This window comes from Excalfactoria chinensis, chromosome 6 (assembly GCF_039878825.1).
Source record: "Excalfactoria chinensis isolate bCotChi1 chromosome 6, bCotChi1.hap2, whole genome shotgun sequence".
Taxonomy (NCBI): Eukaryota; Metazoa; Chordata; class Aves; order Galliformes; family Phasianidae; genus Excalfactoria; species Excalfactoria chinensis.
This window is the reverse complement of record NC_092830.1, coordinates 2,521,151-2,543,448: the sequence shown is the minus strand read 5'-3', so window position 1 is coordinate 2,543,448 and position 22,298 is coordinate 2,521,151. Positions and strand designations below refer to the sequence as shown.

General features: G+C 40.7%; 1 protein-coding gene across 1 annotated transcript in view; it reads right to left on the bottom strand.

The window, feature by feature from the left end:
• The window catches only part of PTEN (phosphatase and tensin homolog), a 43,202-nt gene that overhangs the window by 19,341 nt on the left and 1,563 nt on the right, over window positions 1–22,298 (bottom strand). Inside the window, exons 2-4 of the mRNA XM_072339461.1 lie at window positions 10,018–10,102; window positions 7,968–8,012; window positions 1,914–1,957 (exon numbers count right to left, since the gene is read on the bottom strand). Of these exons, the coding sequence (XP_072195562.1) occupies window positions 1,914–1,957; window positions 7,968–8,012; window positions 10,018–10,102 (174 nt within the window). The remainder of the gene's footprint in view (window positions 1–1,913; window positions 1,958–7,967; window positions 8,013–10,017; window positions 10,103–22,298) is intronic.

The following is a 22,298-nucleotide window of genomic DNA, read 5'->3' as shown; positions in this document are numbered from 1 at the left end:
CTCCTCTGAAGAGGAGAGACAACATAATGCTAAAAAAGCTGCATGAAAAATCAGAAGTAGCAACAGCTTGTTGAGAGACCTGAAATAACAGACAAACCTTGCAGGACTTTCTGCAAAGGTTGAATGAGGAATGACTGAAATGGGTGTACTAGAAAGCAACCTTAGAAAACACCAAGCTGTAGAACCTTGATCTGTTTTGAGGAGGGTGCAGGTGCTCCGTGGATAAAGGCTGCTAGTCCTGGAAAGTGGAGAGCATGGAGAACAGTTCACACCTCCCTCCAAGCTCCCAGACATTGCACATAAGGAGGGAAAACAAAACCAAAAAGCATGACAAAGCCAAAGGCCACTTCCAGCACTGGGGTACTTCAGAAACTACAGAAGCTCTAGACAGAAAGTTTGCGTCCATGGACAAAGAGCTTTCAATATTTGTTTCTGCATCTTGATGCAAGAATATCCCAGCTGAAAACTACTATGGTGCTTCACAGTCAGAACAGAAATTAGAACTTCCTTTTGAAATTACTTCACTCCCAAAGATTTTAAAATACAATCATACTTCTGCTGCTGCTAAAAGCCCCAAGTCACAGATTTGATCACTTAAGTTAAATAATTTGGGAATGAAAGTAATAAAAAATACAAAGTTCCCTAAAACAGTGTTGTCTTATAGACAGGAACCGCAAACAGTGGTGTCACAAACAACAAATCTGTCTGGAATTGACTGCAAAGGGATCTGAGCACCTCTGTAGTTGAATGCATAAATTAATGCAAGCACATGTACCAGACATGATACAAGAAGCATGTCCTTTCCATTTACACATTTTCTCCTCTTACCCAGAGAAGTGCTCAAAGAGATCGTAAGATGCCTCTTTTCTCCCTTGTATTTATTTAGCAAAGTTTCAGAACGTTGCTGTTCAACATAATCAGAGCAAAGCAAGAGTGATGATTACTTCAAAAATGAAGGTTTCAGTCCTTCTGTATTCAGACATTAAAGCAGACAACCGGTCATCTCCTAAACAACCTGTTCACAACTAGAAGGATGTATAAATTCATTAATAAAAAAGTCCTTGCTAAGGACCCAGTATCAGTCAGCTGGGATAAAACTCATTCATCCTCAGTTTCATATGCACAAATACCCTTCTCTCTACCCAGCCATTCTGATACATAACGTGAAGAGGAATTACAAGTCTCACCACAGCGCACAGAGATGTTTCTCCACAGAAAGAACAAAGGTAAATCTGTATTTATTTATTACCCACAGCATTAATACTGACAAGAACATCGGTTTCTACTTACTACAAAGGGCCTGATCAAAAGGAGTCCCTGAAAGCTTCCCCACAGTTTCTGCAAAGTGTCCAAGAACCACCTTATCTCAAACAGGCATCTCATGGAAATTTGTTTTTACTAAAGCAACAGAAGATATGTTTGAGATCTTCAGAAAGCCCTTCCATGTGAACACTGACAATAGCTTAGTGGTGTTCTCCATTTTTATTGTAAGTGATGCTTCCGGATTAAAAAATAAATAAAAAATAGATCTCCTTAAATTTCACAGCTAAATTTTACAGGTGTTTGCTGACAGAATTTAATAGAAGTCTCTATACAACTTGTTCTGCAACAGTTTTTCAAACAGTAGGTTTCTGATTGCCACATTAGGTCTTGTTTTAGTTAACTCTTAGGAACACTGTTTTTTGAAAACATAAGGAATACACTGAGTTTCTCCAAAACTCAAACGCTGTTTGACATGATTCTTTGCTCCCAAATCACCTACGTTATTATTCTATAGCATTATTTTTAGTACTATTCTAAATGTGTAGTAAAATTCTATATTCCTATACAGTACTATGAGCTCCACTTCACACCATCATCCAGAAAAAGAGAAATATAAAGAGAAGAACACACACTAGAATATCAATACATACCTCTGCAGTTAAATTTGGCGGTGTCATAATGTCTTTCAGCACATCTAAAAAGAAAAATAAGACAGAAGTTTAAGACATCCTTTAAGGCGCTCCTAACATCTGCCACACCTCAGAGCACACAGATTAACATATCAGAAAATAATGTATATCCATCTTAGTTATCATTTGCAACTACAGCTAGAGAGTACATACAAAAACAGAGAGAGAGAGAGAGAGAGAGAGAGAAAGAGACCAACTTAATATATCTGCAAAAATATAAGGTATCAGTTATTTTAGTGAAAAGCAATCACTTACCCTAAAGTAACTGTGGTCCATCAGTGATTTAGTTACCGTGACTCTCAATGAAGACATTCGTGCAAGTAATGTAAGATATGCTTATTTTCAGTGCAATAGCTTTAACTATTCCAGCCACTCAAGCAGCTTTAAAGCACCCCATGAGCGGATGACTGTAACCTTCATCCAATTTTCTCTGAACTCATAATACATGTCAAGAAACCTTTACAGTAACGAGCAAGCTAGGGCATATGGTAGTCACAAGGACATTTAGAAGACACTCAGCTAGAGCAACCTAGATACGTACTCTTCCTTCAATTACAGAATCATGACACAACCAAACAGCAGTATCTAAAAACACCACTGAACAGTAATACATGTGAATCATACCAAACAGATTGCGATACAGCTCTCCAGTGTGGTATTTTTTCTTGAACTTGCACTAGCATCTACTTTACTATGCTGCACGAGAACTGGCCTAGCTAGCTACCAGCAAAACAAACCACATGACCTTAGTTGTGCAGGATGACAGGCCTGGAGATGAGCATCACCAGCTGGATATAAAGGAACTAGCCAAAATGGCATGCCATAGGAAAAGAGCTAGAGCTGATGCTGGGGGCAAGGGGAAAGAAAGTAAGAACAGCAGGCTCTCTGCAATCTTCCTTAGAGATTGCTTTCTGCAGGAAAAGTGTTGTGTCCCTACACAATGCAAGTGAAAATGAACTTCAGCAGGAAAGGCATGAAAACTCTTTCTCAAAACAACAGGACTCTAGTTTGAAACAATGACTGGAAGTCATTTCAGTAGAGAAAACATACCTAGGTCTTCCATTCTGATTATAACCTGTATTTTTCATAGGGTTCAAACATCCCCCCCAGCTTCAGGACTAGTATGACCTTATCTTTTCATCGGTAAATACATTTTGAATGCAGCCTTTGAAGCTGTATAGAGTTTACTTGACACTTTCAGACATGCAGACTTTTAGGTCTTGCTGTATGACTGTTTCACCTAGCCAGAGTCTCAAAGGCACTGAATTGAGCTTGGTCCATAAGACTCAGCCAGGGATAGAGGCAGATCTTCTGGGGTTGCACTCAGTGAATCGCAGAATCAGGGAATATTTGAGTTGAAGGGACCCACAAGGACCACTGAAACCAACTCCCAGCTCTTCCACAGCATCAGCCAAACTCAAACCCTATGTCTGAGGACAGTGCTCAAACAGTCCCTGAGCTCCGGCACTCAGGGCTCTGCCCGCTGCCCTGCGCATTCCATTCCATGCCCAGTGCCCTCTGGTGCAGACCCCTTTCCCTCACCCCCGGCTGCCCTTCCCCTGACAGCTCCACACCGTTCCCTGTCACTGTCACACAGAGCAGAGCTCAGCACTGTCCCTCCGCTCCCTGTGAGTCTGTGAGGAGCTGCAGCCGCCACAAGGCCTCCCTCCAGCCTGCTCTGCTCTGGGCCAGACAGACCCAGAGACCTCAGCCACTCCTCACTCCTCACACCTCCTGCCCTCCAGGCCTCTCCTCCTCTCCATAGCCCTCCTCTGGATGCTTTTCCAATAGCTTTATGTCCACCTGATATTGTGGAGCCCAAAACAACACCCAGTACTCAAGGTGCAGCTGCACCAGCACAAGGCAGAGCAGGACAAGCCCTCCCCTCACCCACTGGCAATGCTGTACCCGATGCACCCCAGAGTATGGCTGCCAGGGCACACTGCTGGTTCAGATCCAACTTGCCTCAACCAGAACCCCCAGATTCCTTTCTATGAGACTCCTCTTCGGCTTCTTATTCTCCAGTCCATACATATAGCCAGGGTCATCATGCCCCAGTGACAGCGATTTCCTTTTTCTGCACTGCTGAGCATTCCTGAGTCCAGCCTTCACTAGGCAAAAAGCCAGGTGGTTTCTACAGCTTTGATCACATTGCTGACACTTTCCCTGGGCCAGAAGTGACATGAAGCAGACTGAGTGGCAGGTGTGTCTCAAAGAACTATTATCTGGCACTGGAGCCTTCAAGAAGAAAGGTCAGACCCTGGATGCAAGCCCAAGATGTAGTCAGCATGCCTGGAGCAGCCATCAACCACGCTGGGCAAAGGACTGGTACAAGTTAGTCAGCATTTGAACTTTGGAAGCAGAACCTGCTAGGAAGCAAAGCAGTTAACACAAAGCACCTCATCCAACTGCATGCTTCATTAATCTCCCTTTTAAAGAAGCACCCAGTTCAAAGGAATAGTATGAGATGAAACTTTAAAACATAAAAAGAATCCACACACGGGCAAAAAAGCCTTCAAATTACAAGGTTTGAAAGAGTAGCGAGTAGAATACCATAAGGGATCAAAAAGAGTCTTGTTGATACCAAGGATAGAAACTGAGCGCAGAAGATAGCCACGTTACTCTCTATGCCCTCATATGGGAGCTGTACACAGCATAGGAGAAATGCAGAGCTCCAGACACAGCCCTTTTCCTCACACGAAACACATGTATACCCATGTTTGAGATCCCACTGGCACATGTTTTGGAGATGTTTCCACTACTTAGCATTTTCAAAGCATCAGTTTTCTAAACATGATGAGACCTGTAATAGACTCTATCTGAAACCTGCTGACAGGGCTACAGACTACAGAAAAGACAACAGCCTATGCCAGTGCTTAACTCCCTGTACACAGAAACATAGAAATAAGCACAAAAATGTACACTGTTCATTTTAACTCCTTCAAGCATCCGTGTTTACACTGGAGAAGGTGAAGAAGCGAAGAGAACAATTTGGTAGGTTGTGAAGCAGGAAAGCAAAAGTGAATGAACATGTTAAAGTAAGAAAGCAGAAAGTTAAAAGCCTACACGAGAAAACACAAGGAACAAAATGAAACAAACTGCTCAAATATTCACTAGAAGTCAAAATCTAGGATGTGAGCATAAGGAATAAATTACATCAGTTAAGCATCTGCTCAGAAAAGTCTTCCTAAATCCTTTCAAATAAAACTGCTTGATATATACAGCATTTTCAACTCCATGTAACAGCTACCATAAGGGATCTCAAATGTCATGAAATCACTCTGAATAACTTCCACGTAACATCCTTAAAATTCTCCTAATGCAGAAAAGAAAAAGATTATTTACAAAGGGTAGGACAAATATACAGAGATGATGCTCTCTGAAATACCTAAAATGCTGCAATTTCTACTCATTATCAAACTTTCCAACAGTTCACCTAATAGCATTTATTAATGTACACAGACAACCTGTCCCTGCAGCCACAGAAACTTCTAAACGTTGAGCTTTCCAAACAGCATTAAAAACTTCAATTTCCTCTTGCAAGCAAATAATTGGTGTTTCCAGGACACAGAGAATACACACATTTTAAAAGGATGTTTTCCTCTGTGAAAATTTTGATCTGATGGGAAATATTTCTATTTTCGGAAGCTTTATTTGAGATTATTTTGAATTTAGCAGCAAGGAAATTGATGGAATCTGAGAGGATTCTTGCAATTGAAAAGAATAAGAAGAAATTTTTATACAAAGAACTTGAAGACAAAACCTCCCGACACACCTGGACAAGCTCTCTACATAGCTGAAAATATCAGCAACGAAAATATCAAAAGCATTTGTCTCATCACTTAACTCCAAAGCATGTAGGGGATGGAGTTTTTTGTCCCCTTTTCCCCCCTTTTAAGTAAAATGAGGCTGCTAGCACACAGCTAACAGAAACACTTCAAGCTCCATCCCTGCTCCTAAAAATCCTTGCCAGGAATTTTTTACTGAATTCCTACTCTCTGATCAAGCCTAGAAGCCAACACACAACCTATAGTTTATGCTGACCCTTCTTGAGCCAGTTTGAAGCAACAAGCTCAGCACTATGTGGTTGTCATGGTTTTGCAATTTTGCTATCAGTATTCCACATCATAACATCATGTTAAGCACAGATAATTTTGACGAATCTGCTGCTCACAGAAGAAGACTGAATGTCCCAGAGAACATCACGGTCAGTCATATGACAAGGACTCCATATAATCTCACTTCAGTGCTGGACTCGCTCTCTTGGATCCTGCCAGCCAGGGGGAGAGCCGTGTGGGAGCGTTCCAGCCATTTCGCCTAGAGTTACAGTAGGCCTCTCGGTTTCGGGACTCACTCTCTCTTATTTTACTTGATTCGTTAGCCTTAATTCCAATTATATTGTATTATATTGTGTTATGCTGTATTCCGATATAGTATTTAGTAAATAAGTGTGCCTCCTTAGATCATTGCCGCTGTATTTATTTTCTTTTTTCCCTGTTTTCTTTTCTTTCTGGGCCAGCAGCCTGCGGGCCGACTGCCCCCTGTCATGGGTGCAGGTAGATTTTAGGTTAACCCACGACAGTGGTTCAGCAAACCCTGGTCATCTAGGTGACCCCAGAGACTGACTTACATAACTCCAGCCCTTGGAAGCTTAAGTCACACCCAGGGTAGGGTGCTGTAGCAAAACCACTGCAGGTATGCTTTACACAACACAGACATTCAACAAAGATCAGCAAAGAAAGATACTCAGAAAGTTATCTCCCAAAATAGCTGCAACTATGCACAGCAGAAGCTGTCAACTATCCTGGAAGTGTGGTCCTTTCCATCTGTGAACATCACCAAGATATTTATTAAAAGGCTAACAAAAACTTTCTGGATAGCTATGATGGAGAAAATAATTTTGTTACTGAACTGCATGAATGGTGTCCAATTAATTAATTAATTTTAATGCATATTCTAGTTAGAAATCTGTCCCGTTCTACCGTAGACTTCACAGAGAACTTCAAACAACATTTTTCCACATCTCAGATTCCAGTACTGCTTCATTCCAACATCAGAAGTCAGAGCCGCTTGATGCATGATCCTTCAACTAATACAGAGACGTATTTAAACACTTATTTTAATGATTTTCAGATGGCAGTGCAATGCATTGCCTGTATTTACATACAACTACCCTAAGCTGTTATGGATTTGTTTTCTGTTGGTTTTTCTTTTTTAAAAAATATTTATAAATAAGTGCAATTAGCAGAAAAATTACAGATATTTAGGAGGATTTATTTAGAAAAAAGAAGCAGCAACAGCTCTAAAAGGTCAGAGAATCAATAAACTCAGATTTTTGGGGAAAAAAATACAGGGTTAGAAAACCAGGACCTGCTCTTCAGCATCCACTGACATTACAAAATCACTTATACAAATAAAATTAGGTTAAATTAGCATATAAAATGACCAGGGAACAACAACTGCAGCAGCGTTTGTTATGTAACAGGAACAGCTTTCAGAATAACTGACTTTCCTGAGGAAAACATTCTTCCCTCTAAAGCAATCATCATGCTATGATTGTGCAATAGCTGAATCAAAATAATGAGCAGGGACTGCGTGGAACACATGCAGAACCTGGGTACCAATACAGCTCAATACCGCTCAGAAACACAATACACACAAGACAGTACAAGACAGTATTCATCTGCTAACTTCTTCACTCAGACATACATACACGAACAGAAAGCCTGCAGTGAACTACTTTTCACTTTTTAATCACACAGTACAAGCTCTAGATGGGCTGGATGCCAAGTCATTTAAAAGTGTTCAAGTAATATGAATACAGACCAGCATTTCATTTAACCTCACTCAGCTTCACTAAATGAAGTAACAGTGCTCTCAATCAGGCTTAATTGTTTTTAAGAAGTGCACAAAATATCTCTAGCTCTGCTTTGGTACAGCAGCAAGACACTCTCACTTCCAAGCCATTTTTAGAATTGATCCCTTTGGAAAATAGATCTTTACAAACGTACTTACAGATTGTATATCTTGTAATGGTTTTTATGCTTTGAATCCAAAAACCTTAAATAGGGAAAAAGAAAAAGGCATGTATTAATATACAGTGCAGTAATGGTGATCTCAGCTTACAGCATCATTAGAACACCACCAGCACACACTATCCCAAGGCAGGCAAGAAGGCAGCATGCTGCAGACCTCTCCCCTCCAAAATAATCCACCAGCCTGAGTAAGGCTACTTGTGCAATGAAGAGGCTTAGACCTGACCCACAACCCAGTGATTACTGCATGCACCCATCTATGTGATTTCCATCTGCACATAAATAGATAATAAGGGAGAAGGGTTGACTCTTCTTAAAGCAGAAAGTACAGTGCCCAGTAACATTATGGGTACAGAAAGCAGAAGCACCACTCTCCTTTTTTGTTCTGCACTCATTTCATTTTCATGCTAATTTTGTATTGAAAACTTCCCCTTCAAGTCTCAGAGAGTCAAACTGCAAACATGATTTATCAAAATTGCCATGATTATATATGATGTGTCACCCAGTAATGTTCAAGAAGAAATAATATACAAATGTTTACACTTAACATCATCAACAGTGTGTATCTGCACATCAGCCAGAAAGAATTTAATTAGCCATGACAGAACATGCTGTTCAAATTGAAAGAAACACTAGCTGCTAAAATCCTGGAAAGCTCAAGCAAAAACGAGCTCTGGTTATCACTTGTAATATTCCAGAAGAACCTAGAACTCTGTGGTTAAAGTCATGCCTTTAAGTAAGAACAAATGTGTGAGTGCTCCTTGGGCAGCACTGAATACGGGACTCCAGTTTCATTGGCAGAAATCCTTCACAGTGCCCATGCTGGCAGACTTTGGGAGATTAAGGAAGATGCTGCAAACAGCAATTAATTCCAGGAGATGTTCCTGCAGGTCTCAAACAGCTGGAGGGAGAGGAGAGCTGGCTCCACTTCTGCCAATAACATCTGCAGGACTAAGGGAAAGCTTCCACACAAGTGTTTTTCTAAGGACAAAATTCCATCCAACGTGGAAGCCTCAGAAGACAGCCAGCAACCCAGTCGTGCTCCTCATACAGTAACACAGTTAAACTGGTCAGGATAGTAGCTATTCAGAAAAAGCCCATTGGCATATCCCTCGTGTCTCAAAGCCCATTTCTACAGAGCTCAAACAGTGAATTTTGATATACAAAGCTCTTGGATAAAAAAATATTCCAAATATAATGCTATTTTAGCATCCATTTCCCTACAGATATTTCATTTGCATCTCTCCATGTCTCAGTGTGGCTTGTCACACCTGGAGGTTATTATTGGTCCTTCTGACCAATAGCGTTTATGGAAGACTTAACAAATGTTGGTAAATCCCTTAGTTATTCTGTGATTAATAGAAACCTCGCGATTAGGAAATGCTGACTTCATGCATCTCAACAATTTGAGCAGACATACAGGAATTTAAGGTAATAAATTACAGTGATGCACCTAAATTGCTAAGACTATCTCTTACAGTTGCATCCAGCAGCTCAGAATGCATAACTTTCATGCTAGAGACAAAGCTTTCACAAAACATACCATCAGCAGTAATGAATTTTGCCTGTTTCTTCTTCTTCAGAAGTTAAAACACAGCCTTTACCTAGAGCCATCTGTTACTTACTGCTATCAAACAAAATTAACTTATCAAGCACTTCATTTATCAAGTGAAGAAAGACTATGTGAAAACACCCTGAAATGCCATCAGCTGAGGAAACTCTCGATACCACATGGATGCAAATCTTTCTAAAAGCAAAGAATCTCATTTTACTGCAACACAATTTGCTAAGTTCATTTTTTTACATGAAAAAGCAGATCTGGGCTCAGCCCAAAACAGCAGCCTGGAGAACACTATTCTCAGTGTTTCCAACATTTTTTCAGAAACACCAATAAAAGCAATATCTATGAGATGAAAAAAACACCATTTCTGCAAGTCAGGCCGCACATCCTTTCCTAAGCTAGACATAAATGAGTGTAGAAAAGGACACTTCAGTCAAGAATAACTTAAAGAAGAAAAATAAAGTCTTACCTTACTACATCATCAATATTGTTCCGGTATACTCCTTCAAGTCTCTCCGCAGGAAAACCCATAGCAATTATGTTTGGATAAATATCTGAATATGTGAGTTATGGAAGTTCTTCTAAAATATGTAAGACATGTACAATAACATTAAATGGACATTGCAAAATATTTCTTTGCTCCTGTACCAGTCGAAGAAACAGCCTGGAGCAACTTCCATATTGAAACAATTCAACACTGTTTATGCAGCAATAGGGGGCTTATTAAAGGGGGGGGGAAAAAAAAAAAGAAGATCAGAGGAAGGAGAATCAGTAGAGAATTTTTTCCAATAAACAGTACCGTACTACATCCAACATAACAAAATCCTGCTTATAATTCACAGATAACTTAATAGAGATTTGTACTACCGAATAGCTGATGTTAACATAAAGTAGAAAAGCAAGGCGCTAGAAAAGCCAAACTGTGTTACCCATGCCCACCATGCCTCATTTCACTAGATCTGTATGTACGCTACATGCTGCCCTCTCTCTAGAGTTTGAATGGTGTGTTAAATCCAGTGGGAAATTATTTTACAGTCCTGGGTGACTAAATCGTAAGATGCTCCAAGTCAGTGCCATGGTAAAGTCCCCAGCAATCTCCAAATCCAGTTATCACGCAACACAAACACAAAAAAGCACACTGCAGACATGCAATCCTTGCAATTCATCCCTTTCCATGATTTCCATAGAACAGACCAACAGAACAGCCACTGAAGGTGAGATAATGCAAAAGATGGGAACATAGAGAAGGGAAGATAAATTATAGAGCTTGTTTAATTAAAAAAACTCACACTAATAATAACAATCTTCATTTCTGGTAAAAAAAATATCTAATGTCTTATTCTGAACTACCTGCAATTCACTTACCAAAAGCAATAAAGCAATACAACCTGAGATAATGAACTCCAGAAAAGAAGAACACAACACTGCTAAGAAAATAAAAGTTAAAAAAAAAATAAGCTTACATCCAGAGCAGATGTGTGAAGAATTCACAATAGTTTGCCAGAAAATGATCAGGATTTAGTATCCTGGTGGTGTAATGATATATGTTGTCGTTGTTTTTTAAACACAAAACAAGAGAACACTCCTTAGTTTTAAACATCAGAAAAGTTAATGCAGTGAAGAAGTTTCACTGAAAAGCAAAACAGAAATGAAACCAGCAGCTCAAAAGCAGCCCGTACCCCACCACATTAACATACTCCTCCTCAGACTAATTTTAGAAGGAATAAGAACAATATGTTTGCAGTTGGCCCCACTTTAAACAAGGGAGCCGGAGCAGGTGATTTCCAGAGGTGCCCTTCAACTTAAATTATTCTAAAACTACACGAATGACCGTCCTCGTTAAAACACCAACAGTACAACAAAACTGCCAAGAGCAGGCAGCAGGATGAAGGCACTGCAGCCACTTCCAAGGTATTCATATTCCAGTTACCTGCACACAACAAAAAGCCTGAAATATGCTGCAAGTCACCTAACCCTGCCCTGACAGATCCCACAAGCCCGAGTAGTTGCATAAAGCAGCACGGACCGAGTTCTGCAGTTGGCCGGCCAGCTGGAGAGCAAATTTTTCTAACAGTACACAGAAATTATGTCTTCTCTGAAAAAGAAAATAAAAGAATCTAGCATTTACTGAGCGGTATCCAAGTATAAATAAGCATTGGTCTGCCTAGACTGCTCTAGATGAGTTATGCAGACAACAATAAAGGAAAAAAAAGAAAGCTTCTGAGAGATCCAAACAAGTATCTGTAGCCACCTCCTCAAACACTGGCACACAAAAGGCATTTATGCCTGGTTTCCAATTCACTCTGCACTTCCCTAAACCTCAACAAAAAGCTTATCTTGGTGAAACTAAATCACTCAGCATTCAGATCCCATGATAATTTCTGATACTACCATATCGCATCAATCTTCAACTTTGAACTTTGCTCTGAATGGATTTTACTCCATAGCAGACCACACCTCTTAGCTCAAGTAGCAAAAGTGTGATACAATTTGCAATGCATTTACTATTTTATCAGTTATTACTTGCTGTAAGCCTAAGAAAGCAGCTGTAAGCCATGTGCACTTGCTCCACACCTATCACACACCAGTGAACTACCTGACATCTAGCTATCAGATCCCACTGCTCCCTCCTTGCTCCCAGTTTGCAGAACACAGAGCACATATCTATCCACTGCAGCTCTATTTTTGCTCAAAGCACCTCCATCCATACACTGCTCTGAGCAGGAGGGCACTATAGATTACTGTAACAAAATAATCCAGTACATTAGTCTGGTTTTCGCAGCACTTCTGCATGGAAGACAAGCACTCACACATGCAATGGGGTTAAAAATCAATTCATTTTGACACACTACATGAAAACCGTTTGAAGCTCTGTATCAAAAAGAAACCTGTTTCAATTACAATATCACCCATGACACAGACATTACGGCTTCCCAGAATTACTGGGCAACTTGCTCAAATCTCTATTTACAACCACACAACTTACTAAGCGCCTTCTTCATGTATTCAGTTCAGTAGCTTTTCTTCTTGCTGTCTCTGAGACGCTAAAGAAGGAGATACATTCCAGCATTCCCAGATGGTACAAGATGGAAAGGAGGCAGAGAACAGAACATCTTAGCAGCATTTCCACTTCACAGGCTCACAGGTGTCCAAACACCAAAAGCCTTGAACATACAAGCAGAAGGAGATAAAAGGTTTTAAATTAACCGGGCAGTCTCACACTTCTGGATGGTGCAATCCCTCTTGGCCCTGGACTCTCAGATGGCTCCTCAAGGGTGCTACACATGCAGCATGCACACAGCTCATTTGCACTTCCTCTTTCTAAATCATGGAAAACCAACAAGAACTGAGGACACTGAAGCTTAATCATGTAACAGAACTACAGGTGAAAATTTATTCCCAGAGATTGTATGGTAAAAAAATGTTCCAGAAAATGCCAGCAAACAGAAAAAGACTTCAAACAGGGAGGAAAGGGGAAAAATGTGCCAAACTGTTTACTGATGCTGATTCAATAGAAGTGTCGTGTGCTTCAAGGTTTTGGAACAGGACAAGACAAACACTAAAGCACTAGTGAAAAACAAATATCCAACAGCGAGCTCAGCAGGGGTTCTGATTTTAGGCAAGCATGATTGTCTTTTAACAGGCACGCCAGTCTCTCTTCCACCTAAATATACGTGTCCTGAAGTACCTTCCTTATCTCCACACACTAGGCTGGAATGCAATTCGCACACCACTGCTGACTCACTGCTGTCTGTGAGGGATCAGGCTGTGTGGAACAGTGGGTGCAGCAAACCAGCATCACGCTTCCACAGCACTCATTGAGCCACAGGATTTTCCCTGCACCAAACAAAAGGAAGTGACAACACTAACAAGAATACTCATATTGCTGGGGAAGAGCATTTGACGGAGTCTACACAAGCTTCTGACAAGCATGCTGAAGTAGAGCATTGCTCTGAAAACCTCCTGTTGGTTCCAACAGCCAAAAAAACTTCCTTTGCTTTGCAAAAAGTAAGACGTAAGAAGGAGCTGAAGTGCTTTTACTGCCTGTGCTGACAATCCAAGCCCTAAAACCAAGTTGTTCCACCCTTTCCTGATAAATCTGCACTGAGAAGGCAATTATCTCTACTGCACCAGTACCAGCATGCTCTTTTCCTGATGCTGGGCTCCTCCCCAGACACAGCTACGATTTACCATCCCGAAGTGTGCAGAGCTGAAATTGTTACGGTAACACCACAGAGCATCACCTGCAAGGAACTGCTTCCATCATCACCACGCTGCAAGGCACGGGGACACTGCTTTTCATAAGTGAGTAAACTAATAGGGATTTCCAAAGATCAAATTAAATGAGTCACTAGTAAGATGACGTTTCTCATGGGTGTATGGAAGCTGGGCTTCCATTCAAGGCAAGAATTCCAAGCCATCATGAAATTAATAACGATACTGATCATTTTAGAAAGCTCCATGACCTAGTGTGTACGAGATGTTCATCATCAATTCCAGCCTCACTTTAAATAAAGAGACAAATGGAAATGGTTAAAACCTCAGTCAGTTACCAAGATAGTTCTACAGCGCTTCCAGCTCATATGCAGACGCACAGTAAACCCAACAACATAAACTACAACAGAACTGAAGCAGGCTTACTGAAAAAAAAAGAAATAAAACCTGCTGTGCTTTGCCACAGCAATGCTTTCCTATGAAACTAATTTCCAAAAATGGTTTTAATACCTTTTAAAGAACTTTCTTTCTCAACTTGGGAATTATGTAAGTTGAGATTTCACAGTTAAAAACACACAAACAAAAAAAGAAAAACACACACACACACAAAAAAAAAAAAACAAACAACAAAACAACCAAAAGCACACTGAAATATTTCCCAGTTATTAAGCAGACACAAAAAGTAGCAAAAATATACAGCCGTGGCCCCTCATGCAACAACCAGTCTTCTCCATTAATATCCAGACCTTTACCCATTAGCATTTCTAAGCAATGTATGAAGTGCTATTTCAAACAAAGTAAGCATTTAATCTCTTGTCCTTGCTCTACTCTCAGAGAAAACCAGAAAGCTAATGACCTAGCCTTCCTATTTTGTAAGCATGCTCCAGCATGCAGCGCAGAATTTACATACGGCTTTACTTTCTAAACCAACACTGACAGGCTTTAAATCAAAAGCTCAAATAAAAGACAACTTTAAAACTATTAGACCTGTGCAACCAAAGGTTGCAGGAGGATCTACTAATCATTGTTCTTTAAAAAAGAAATTTAAAGCAAGCTGAAGATTCCCAGCGCTGGGAATAATGCGTAGTGTTCAAACCAAGCTTTGGAGCGAAAAACTGTGAAGTTCCATTTGATAACACTCTGAAGAGCAGGGGAACAACATTACTTTCAAGTCTCCCAAAACTGCTTTGTTGTGTCAATTTTTCTTCAATTTTCAGGACCTCAGCCTTCAGCAGCCACACAATGTAGTCTAGCAGCACACCTGTCCTTACCAGCTTTGCAACATTAGCGTACTAACCTCAACTCTTTTAACTCCAACTTAAACCCATCCATATAGCAACGGAGGAATTAAATTAAAAGAACTGCTCTGTAGCTGTTTTCAACAGCTTGACAGCCCGAAGCTACAGAGGGAGTGTTACAAGAAGTGTCCACGCTCCATCCTCAAACAGATTTAAGTGTCCTGACAAATGGCCAAACTCTTTATTAGCACGAGTTGCTTGACAGCATCCATTAAAAAAAAAAAAAAAAGACAGGAAAATATGCCCAGCCAAATCAAGAAGAGTTTCCCATCATATATACTGTTTAGCCTGTACACACGCATACTCTCATTGCAAACAGGCTGCCAGCCCAAAATACAAAATAAGTTTACTGTTTTTCTCCAAGGCTGGGTAATCAGGAAGTAGAGAGGAAATGAACAGGAAGAATGTTCTTGGGAGCAAAGGAGGATTCCTTGTAGCCAGCCAGCTGCACTTGCCAACGCTACCATCTGTGCCTTCAAGAACAAGAGAAGAGACCAACTCAGATGTTGCTGAGAGAAATGTTTTATGATTTCGGAGAAAGGCATTAACCCATTAACACTCAACATTTCAATGACAACTCTTTGTTCTTCTCTCTAAACCTCAAGCTTGTGATTTAAATGTAGCAACCCATACAAGGAATAACAGAACTGTGGCCCCTTTATTCCCAGATTCCAGCAGTAGGAAGGAGCAAATCAGAAGAAGCTACCACCAGCTGCATCGTCACCTCCACCCCATTGTGTGGCTTTCTGGACCCACACATGCTCACGATGCTGCATTTACAGACCCGTTCTCACAGCAAGAACCTTCTCACAGCTTCGTGAGTTGTATGAAATACACACTGGAGCTCTCAACCCCAGCGGGGCTTTGCTGAACAGCTAAGAGGAACAAGAAGACTGAAAAAACACTGAATCTACAGAATAACCAGGCACTTTTTTTTTCCCCCTAAAACAGTCTCAACCTCATAAACCTCACAACACAAATAAAAATAAATAAATAAATAAATAAACAAAAACAAAACACTAAGAGAAGCATGAAAAAGGATGTTTACTCTGCAGAACTTGTCCTGACAAGAACCAAGAAGAATTCCTGCTCAACTCCCATTTCAACACGGCCTGGGATTGCAGACCAAGTAAGCCATGCAGATGGTGGCAGAGGACAACGCCTGCTGTATGACTTTTTTCAGCACAGGAAACCTATAAAGAAGCTTGGCTTTCACACTGTACTTTAAAATGTACCCGGTTTTACCTACGTATCAAATTCAGCATGAACTCCATCAGGGCGGAACATGGTTATGACCCCAGCAATGTTCTCAGAACACGGCCATGCTTTGCACAATCTCCTCTGGAGAAGCACCACTGCATGCTTAAGCATATCCTAGCCTCAAACACCCACAGAAAAATACAAGAATTTTATTCAGCAGAATGCAGCACAGAGAGTCACTACTTCGATATTTACTGACAGGAAGTGAAAAATGGCTCAGACTCAACTTTTTGCAAGGCTGAAAAGACATCCAAAACTTTCAGAGACAAGGGAATTCAAATTAGAATTCGAGCTGGAGGACAAATACGTCGTACTAAAATGCTTTACAAAACCTAAGCTACAAAAATTAGGATTTAGCCTAACTTCAGGGGGTAGCTACAAGAGAATATAAAGACAAGCAGCAAAACAAGGCTTCGGGCCAGCCTAATAAACCGTTTCTTAGTCATTCAGCTCCAAGTAGATACTACTGAATTCTAACGGGATGCAGAGTTTGCCTCCTCCTTGTGTTAGTACAAAAATGGGTGTTACTTCTCTCACAAAATAAATAAATGAATAAATAAAATGAAAAATAAAATAAAAAATACACAGAATAGAAAATAGACAACCAGTTTAATTCTAGCCCAACACGTACCCAGCCTAAGCAAGGAATTAAGCACAGGCCTCTAAGAAAAAAAATTAACCATGTGATTAAAAGCTATTATACCACGTACCCACAAAAGCAGAATTAGGTTTATGAAGACATCTCTTATGCACTTCTCTGCAAAGAATTGGATATGAAGCAGTTTTTATGCACTGCTTCATGTTGGGGCCGCAGAGCTGGGGCTTCATATGGCAGAGAACAATGCCAAAATTTGCTGCAGTCATCATCCCAAACACAGAGCAGTCACGTTTCATTTTTTAGCTGCACAATCGATTACCACCTGAAATCACAGAGCACACTACTTCAGCTACAGTGCTGAAAAACCATTATTAAGATAACTCGGATTTATGCAGTACGATGCAGGGCCTAATTGCACGATTATTATACTTACACTCTACAAAACTCCTTTTTCATGGCTTCACAGGTGAGACAACAAGGCAGAAGACTACAGGAGAAAGGAGGATGCTAGACTAAAATGGGAACTGAAACAAGGCTTTGTGTATAGCTGGACCTATTCAAAAACCAAAAGCAAACTGTACCCAAAGCAGAGGTAACCATCCAGAAAGCATTCACATTTCAGAAAAGAACATGCTCTACTAGGCCACGTATGCACCTTCCCAAATTTTAAGCTAAATTTCCTTCTTACAGCCTAGAAGGCATCATCCCAGCAGTTCACAGGAATGCACTGAACTTGCACAGCTAAGGCCCCAAATCATGTCAGAAGTGCCAAATCACAGGAACCCTCCTAGTACTTACAACACGGCATCAGGCACCCATAGCTCCATCCTACATCCCATTTACTCCCTTGAAAAAGACACCCAATGTCAAATAAAACCCAACACCCACATCAGGCAGACACAAATCACGTATAGCTGAGATCCACATTGCTAGCTGTGTGCTCAAACAAGAAAGGAGATGGGCTTTAAAATGATGTTACTTATGACTAACAACAGCAAGTTCAGGGGGCCTGAAGACTCAACTGTCTATTCCCATCCTTTTATTTGGGTTTTGAACACAACCGCTGTCCCAAAAATCATTTTCTTGGTTAAATACATTTTAAAAGAGCATTCTAGGCCAAGCTATCATAGATATAATTTGCCAACGTATGCAGCATTCATATGGCAATAACAAATCCACTAAAGATATTTTTTCCCTTTTAAAAAGCTATAAGAAACTACTCAAATCCACAACTGGCAGAAGCAACTCCGTACACAGAAACTTTAAATATAAAATCTCAATTTCACAGTTGCTAAATTCTTTAGTCAAGCTTCTGCGTGGCCATGTTTGTTTGTTTTTTTTTTTTTAGCATGGCGTTTTTCACATAATCTGTTAATAAACATAATTTCAGTAAGATTATTACAGCTCAAGTTAAACCAACTGCTCCTACTCCTACAAGAGGATTTAAGCATCCACGTAATCCTGCAAAGAGTTAAACAGAAAATACAATCACTACTCTTTTGTAAGAAAATTATAGGAAATCCTATACTCCTTTTCACAGTGCTTTAATGCAACATTTAGTACACAGCGGATTTCTGTGCAGCACTCACTGTACTTCACAGCCTTTTGGTAGCTAAAAAAAATAAAAAAAAAAAGATATAATAAGCGCAGCACTGCACAGCACAGGAAAAACTCTTCTTTGTCCCAAAGAAACACACTCACTGTCCGTCTAGCAGTCACCAAGACTTAATTCTTCCACATGTATCAGACTGTGGCAATCACAGTTCTGCACAGGCACCACTCTGGGGACTGTATCCTTTCCCTAAATATACAGTAACTACCTCATGAAGTCCATGGAAGTCCCTGTAATACCTTGAGGACATAAGGGTCTTTCTGGCTTGCACAAGTTCTCCAAAGAGTCATCTTCAGAATTCAGCAAACTTCTTGACAAAGCAAAGTTCAATCCAGTGCTGATGGGGTCCAACCAATTACCCAAAGAGCCGAACAGGGGATCTTCAGAAGCGCAAAGCGAACCAACCCATCCTTGCTGAAACCTCTGAGCACTAACATTACTCTGTCTCCAGGGCCCCATGTGACAGCACCTCATCAGTGGGTGGCAGATGCCAAAAATCCACCTAGACTAATTCTTATAAAAAAAATAATTAAAAAAAAATCACACTTGAACCAGATCCACTTTCAGTAAAGCCTGAGCCTCATTCAGCATGACCCAAACAAGGTTTTAAAGGAAAGCTTTGGTTGTTCTGAAAATTAGACACATTTCACTAAGCTTGCAAACAGATTTCAGTGGTACGGTTTGTTTGTTTTTTCCTTTCCTGTATCAAATTTTCTTAGTGACCCTTAATGCATTCTCGTTATCCACACCTATTTCTCCCCCCAACTTGAAAAGCACATTTAGTCATCACTTCAACAGCAGAGCTACATGAAGCAGAGAATCAGTTTGCAGCTCTAGTTGATTTTAAAATGTCCACAAGCAGTTATTTTTTAACTTCATATTTAGCTTGTGCAAACAGTCTCCAGCAATGCTGCACAATGATTAAATTTTGTGATGATGCAAGACCAAGTAGTGTATTGGGAAGCACAATGGGAAGCACTGCACAATGTTTAAGAAGTGAGATGACCTTTAAATTTGCCAAGTACCTTAAATTCCTGTCCTAAGCAATCACAGCAGAAAAGCTGGGCAGAGAGGAGCAGGGGCTGCCCATCAGTGATGCGGTGAGGGATGCACAACCCAGCACTTGCTGCAATGGGGTTTTGTGTGCATAGGCTTCAGCTGTCAAACGCTATCAACAGAGATGCACATGCTAGAACAAGCTGTCACAGGTTTTTTCTTAGGTTGAAGGGAAAACTAAGGGATCACCCGAGCAGCAAAACTAACCTCAGAATAGAAAATGGATAGAAGCACTTGTACCTACTGATAACTTGCTTCCTCAGTTTGGACAACTCAAAAATCTTCTGTCAGCACAGAAAGACTGATTCTCCCGCTATCAAATACACCCTTCCCTCAAGCAGCTAATAACTGAATCAAGCTCTGAGAAGACTGCAGCTAGTCCCATTTTACTACTCTCAGCTCAGGCAGACTTTTTAGATGAATTTGAAGCAAAACTGACACTAATCTCCTTTTTTAAAACCTAAACCTATCCAGGCTCCACAAGCAAAATGAGTCTGTAAAGCTCTTAACACTACTAAGTAACACAGTTCACTCCTGAACAAAGAAACACTTCTCCACCAGTAAAAGCTTTGCCACTGGGTTTCCTCCAAACCCTCACCAAACCTTACCAGAGAACAACTTGTTACAAAGCATCCAACCAACTTCAGTTTTAAAAGGAAAGCAAATATTTTAAGGAGCAGCGTTTCCAACTGCAGTTCTATTTTTAAACTCAGCATGCACCTCATGCCACCAACTCACTTCTTTTCCTGAAGGTTGAACCATTTTGACTCAAGTCACATAATTCAAAACTTCATTAAAAACACAAAAAGCCCTTGGGACTGCAGATAGCATAAAGCTGCTTCCACGCTCAACATTCTCTGCCTTCCATCATGTTAGACAAACACATGCAATACTTGGAAATTAACAGCATCCAACATCCAATCTTTACTGAATATTACTGCAGTTTATACAGCTATGTAGGTCATGAAATGCACACGCAACAGTTAAGCACCGTTCTATGCTAAGCCCAGACTGCCATGCTCATGCACAGTGGAAGGCTTCCAAATCTGAAGGAAGTTCACCTGATTCCGCAATGGGCACAAGTAGCTGATTTTTCACTTGGATCTCATGTAGTTAAGCCTCCTGTCAAACTCAGTTACACATGCCTAAGATAAATGCAAGCACTGCAATGCATGCAGATGTTCTCCACTGTTCCTGACTGTAAAGTGGTCAACAATTGAGCTGCATCACTACATAAATCCCAAAGATAATAGTACTTCAGAAAACATACCTGCATTTCTTTATGATGCAAAGACAGTTATCTTAGAAGTAAGCTATTAATCCAACCTTTCCTTCTCATTCATTTGCAACAAAAGGTATCTGGCATTACAGAAATGGGGTACAAACCCAAATAAATCAGAACTGAAGCACAAAAAAGAACCATTTCCTCCCCCAATTTCAGAATCATTTTTTCAAAAACAGTGCCTTAAGTTGTTCAGGGAAAAGAAAGTTTGATCAGATGAAAAGCTGTGGCACTGTGTTCTTAAAGACACGTTTCATGACCAACATATAGGACTATTTTCATCTAGTATAAACAAAGTTACTGATTTTGAGAAGTTATCATTTCCCTTTCCTTAAATCCTGTATTACCAGTAAAGGAACAACTCCTAACTTAACTGCCTGGACCCACAAGTCCCAAGTCCAATGGATGAGCATGTGTTCATTTCACAGGGATGTAACACAGCCCATAAGAAGAAACACCACTGATGTTCTAGCCCAACTCCTCAAAAGGTACATTAACAGTCCAGCAAAAAAAATCAGCCTGTTTTGGCACTTGGGTATTCCCTGCAGCTCCTTGGAGAATCAGCTGTGTCTGACTATAAAGACTGCAGGCCTTTGTCCATCTGGGATGCTGAGACACGGTAGGAAAAGGAAAAAAGAGACATTCAACTAACTGGATACCTCTCTTGGGTTCCAGCCCATGTTCCAGTTGGATCGCTGGAGGACTTCACAATGCATCTCCCTTGGCACATGCTGCAGTGCCCCGCCATTGCATGTTTTGGAACTTCCAGTGAACCACTCATTTGTCGAAGGGGTTCATATCCCACTTCCTCCCACCCCATTCAGTGCCCAAATCACAGGACTAGGCACCCGCTCTCAGTCTTTTAGGCTGAGGGAAACAGCTCCCCCAAGATGACTTAGCCACAGGATGCTCCTACAAATGTGGGACGGCTGAGAAGCACAGCCAAATACAGGTGGTTGCTTGTTTCAGCCTCAACATTTCGAGCTCTGCCACATGGTGAGAAGTGCCTTTGAGATCCCAGTCCTCCTATCACACACCACATGCCTACCCAATACCTCACTGAGGTTTCAGGTTTTTTTCTTTGATACCACGCTGATTTCCAGCCCAGTCCGCTGCCTAGGTACATGAGTAATAAGCAGGTTGCTTTCAAAGTATGACAACCAACAATTTCATGAAAACTCTGTAAAAAGAGCATCCCCAAGAAGCCTGCACAGCAATAAAATAGTCAACTTTCACCTCTGCAGTGTCAGCCTCCACGTAAAGCCATTATACTGCACATGCAGCAGTCTTTACTCATTAATTATCCATTAAATGTGAAGCTAGGAAAAAGGAGGACTGGATATAAGCTCATTTCAAAGACACCCTCACAAGTGTTAAAAAAAAATGAACACTTTTTTCATGGACTCTATTCCAGATTTGCAGTCAGCTA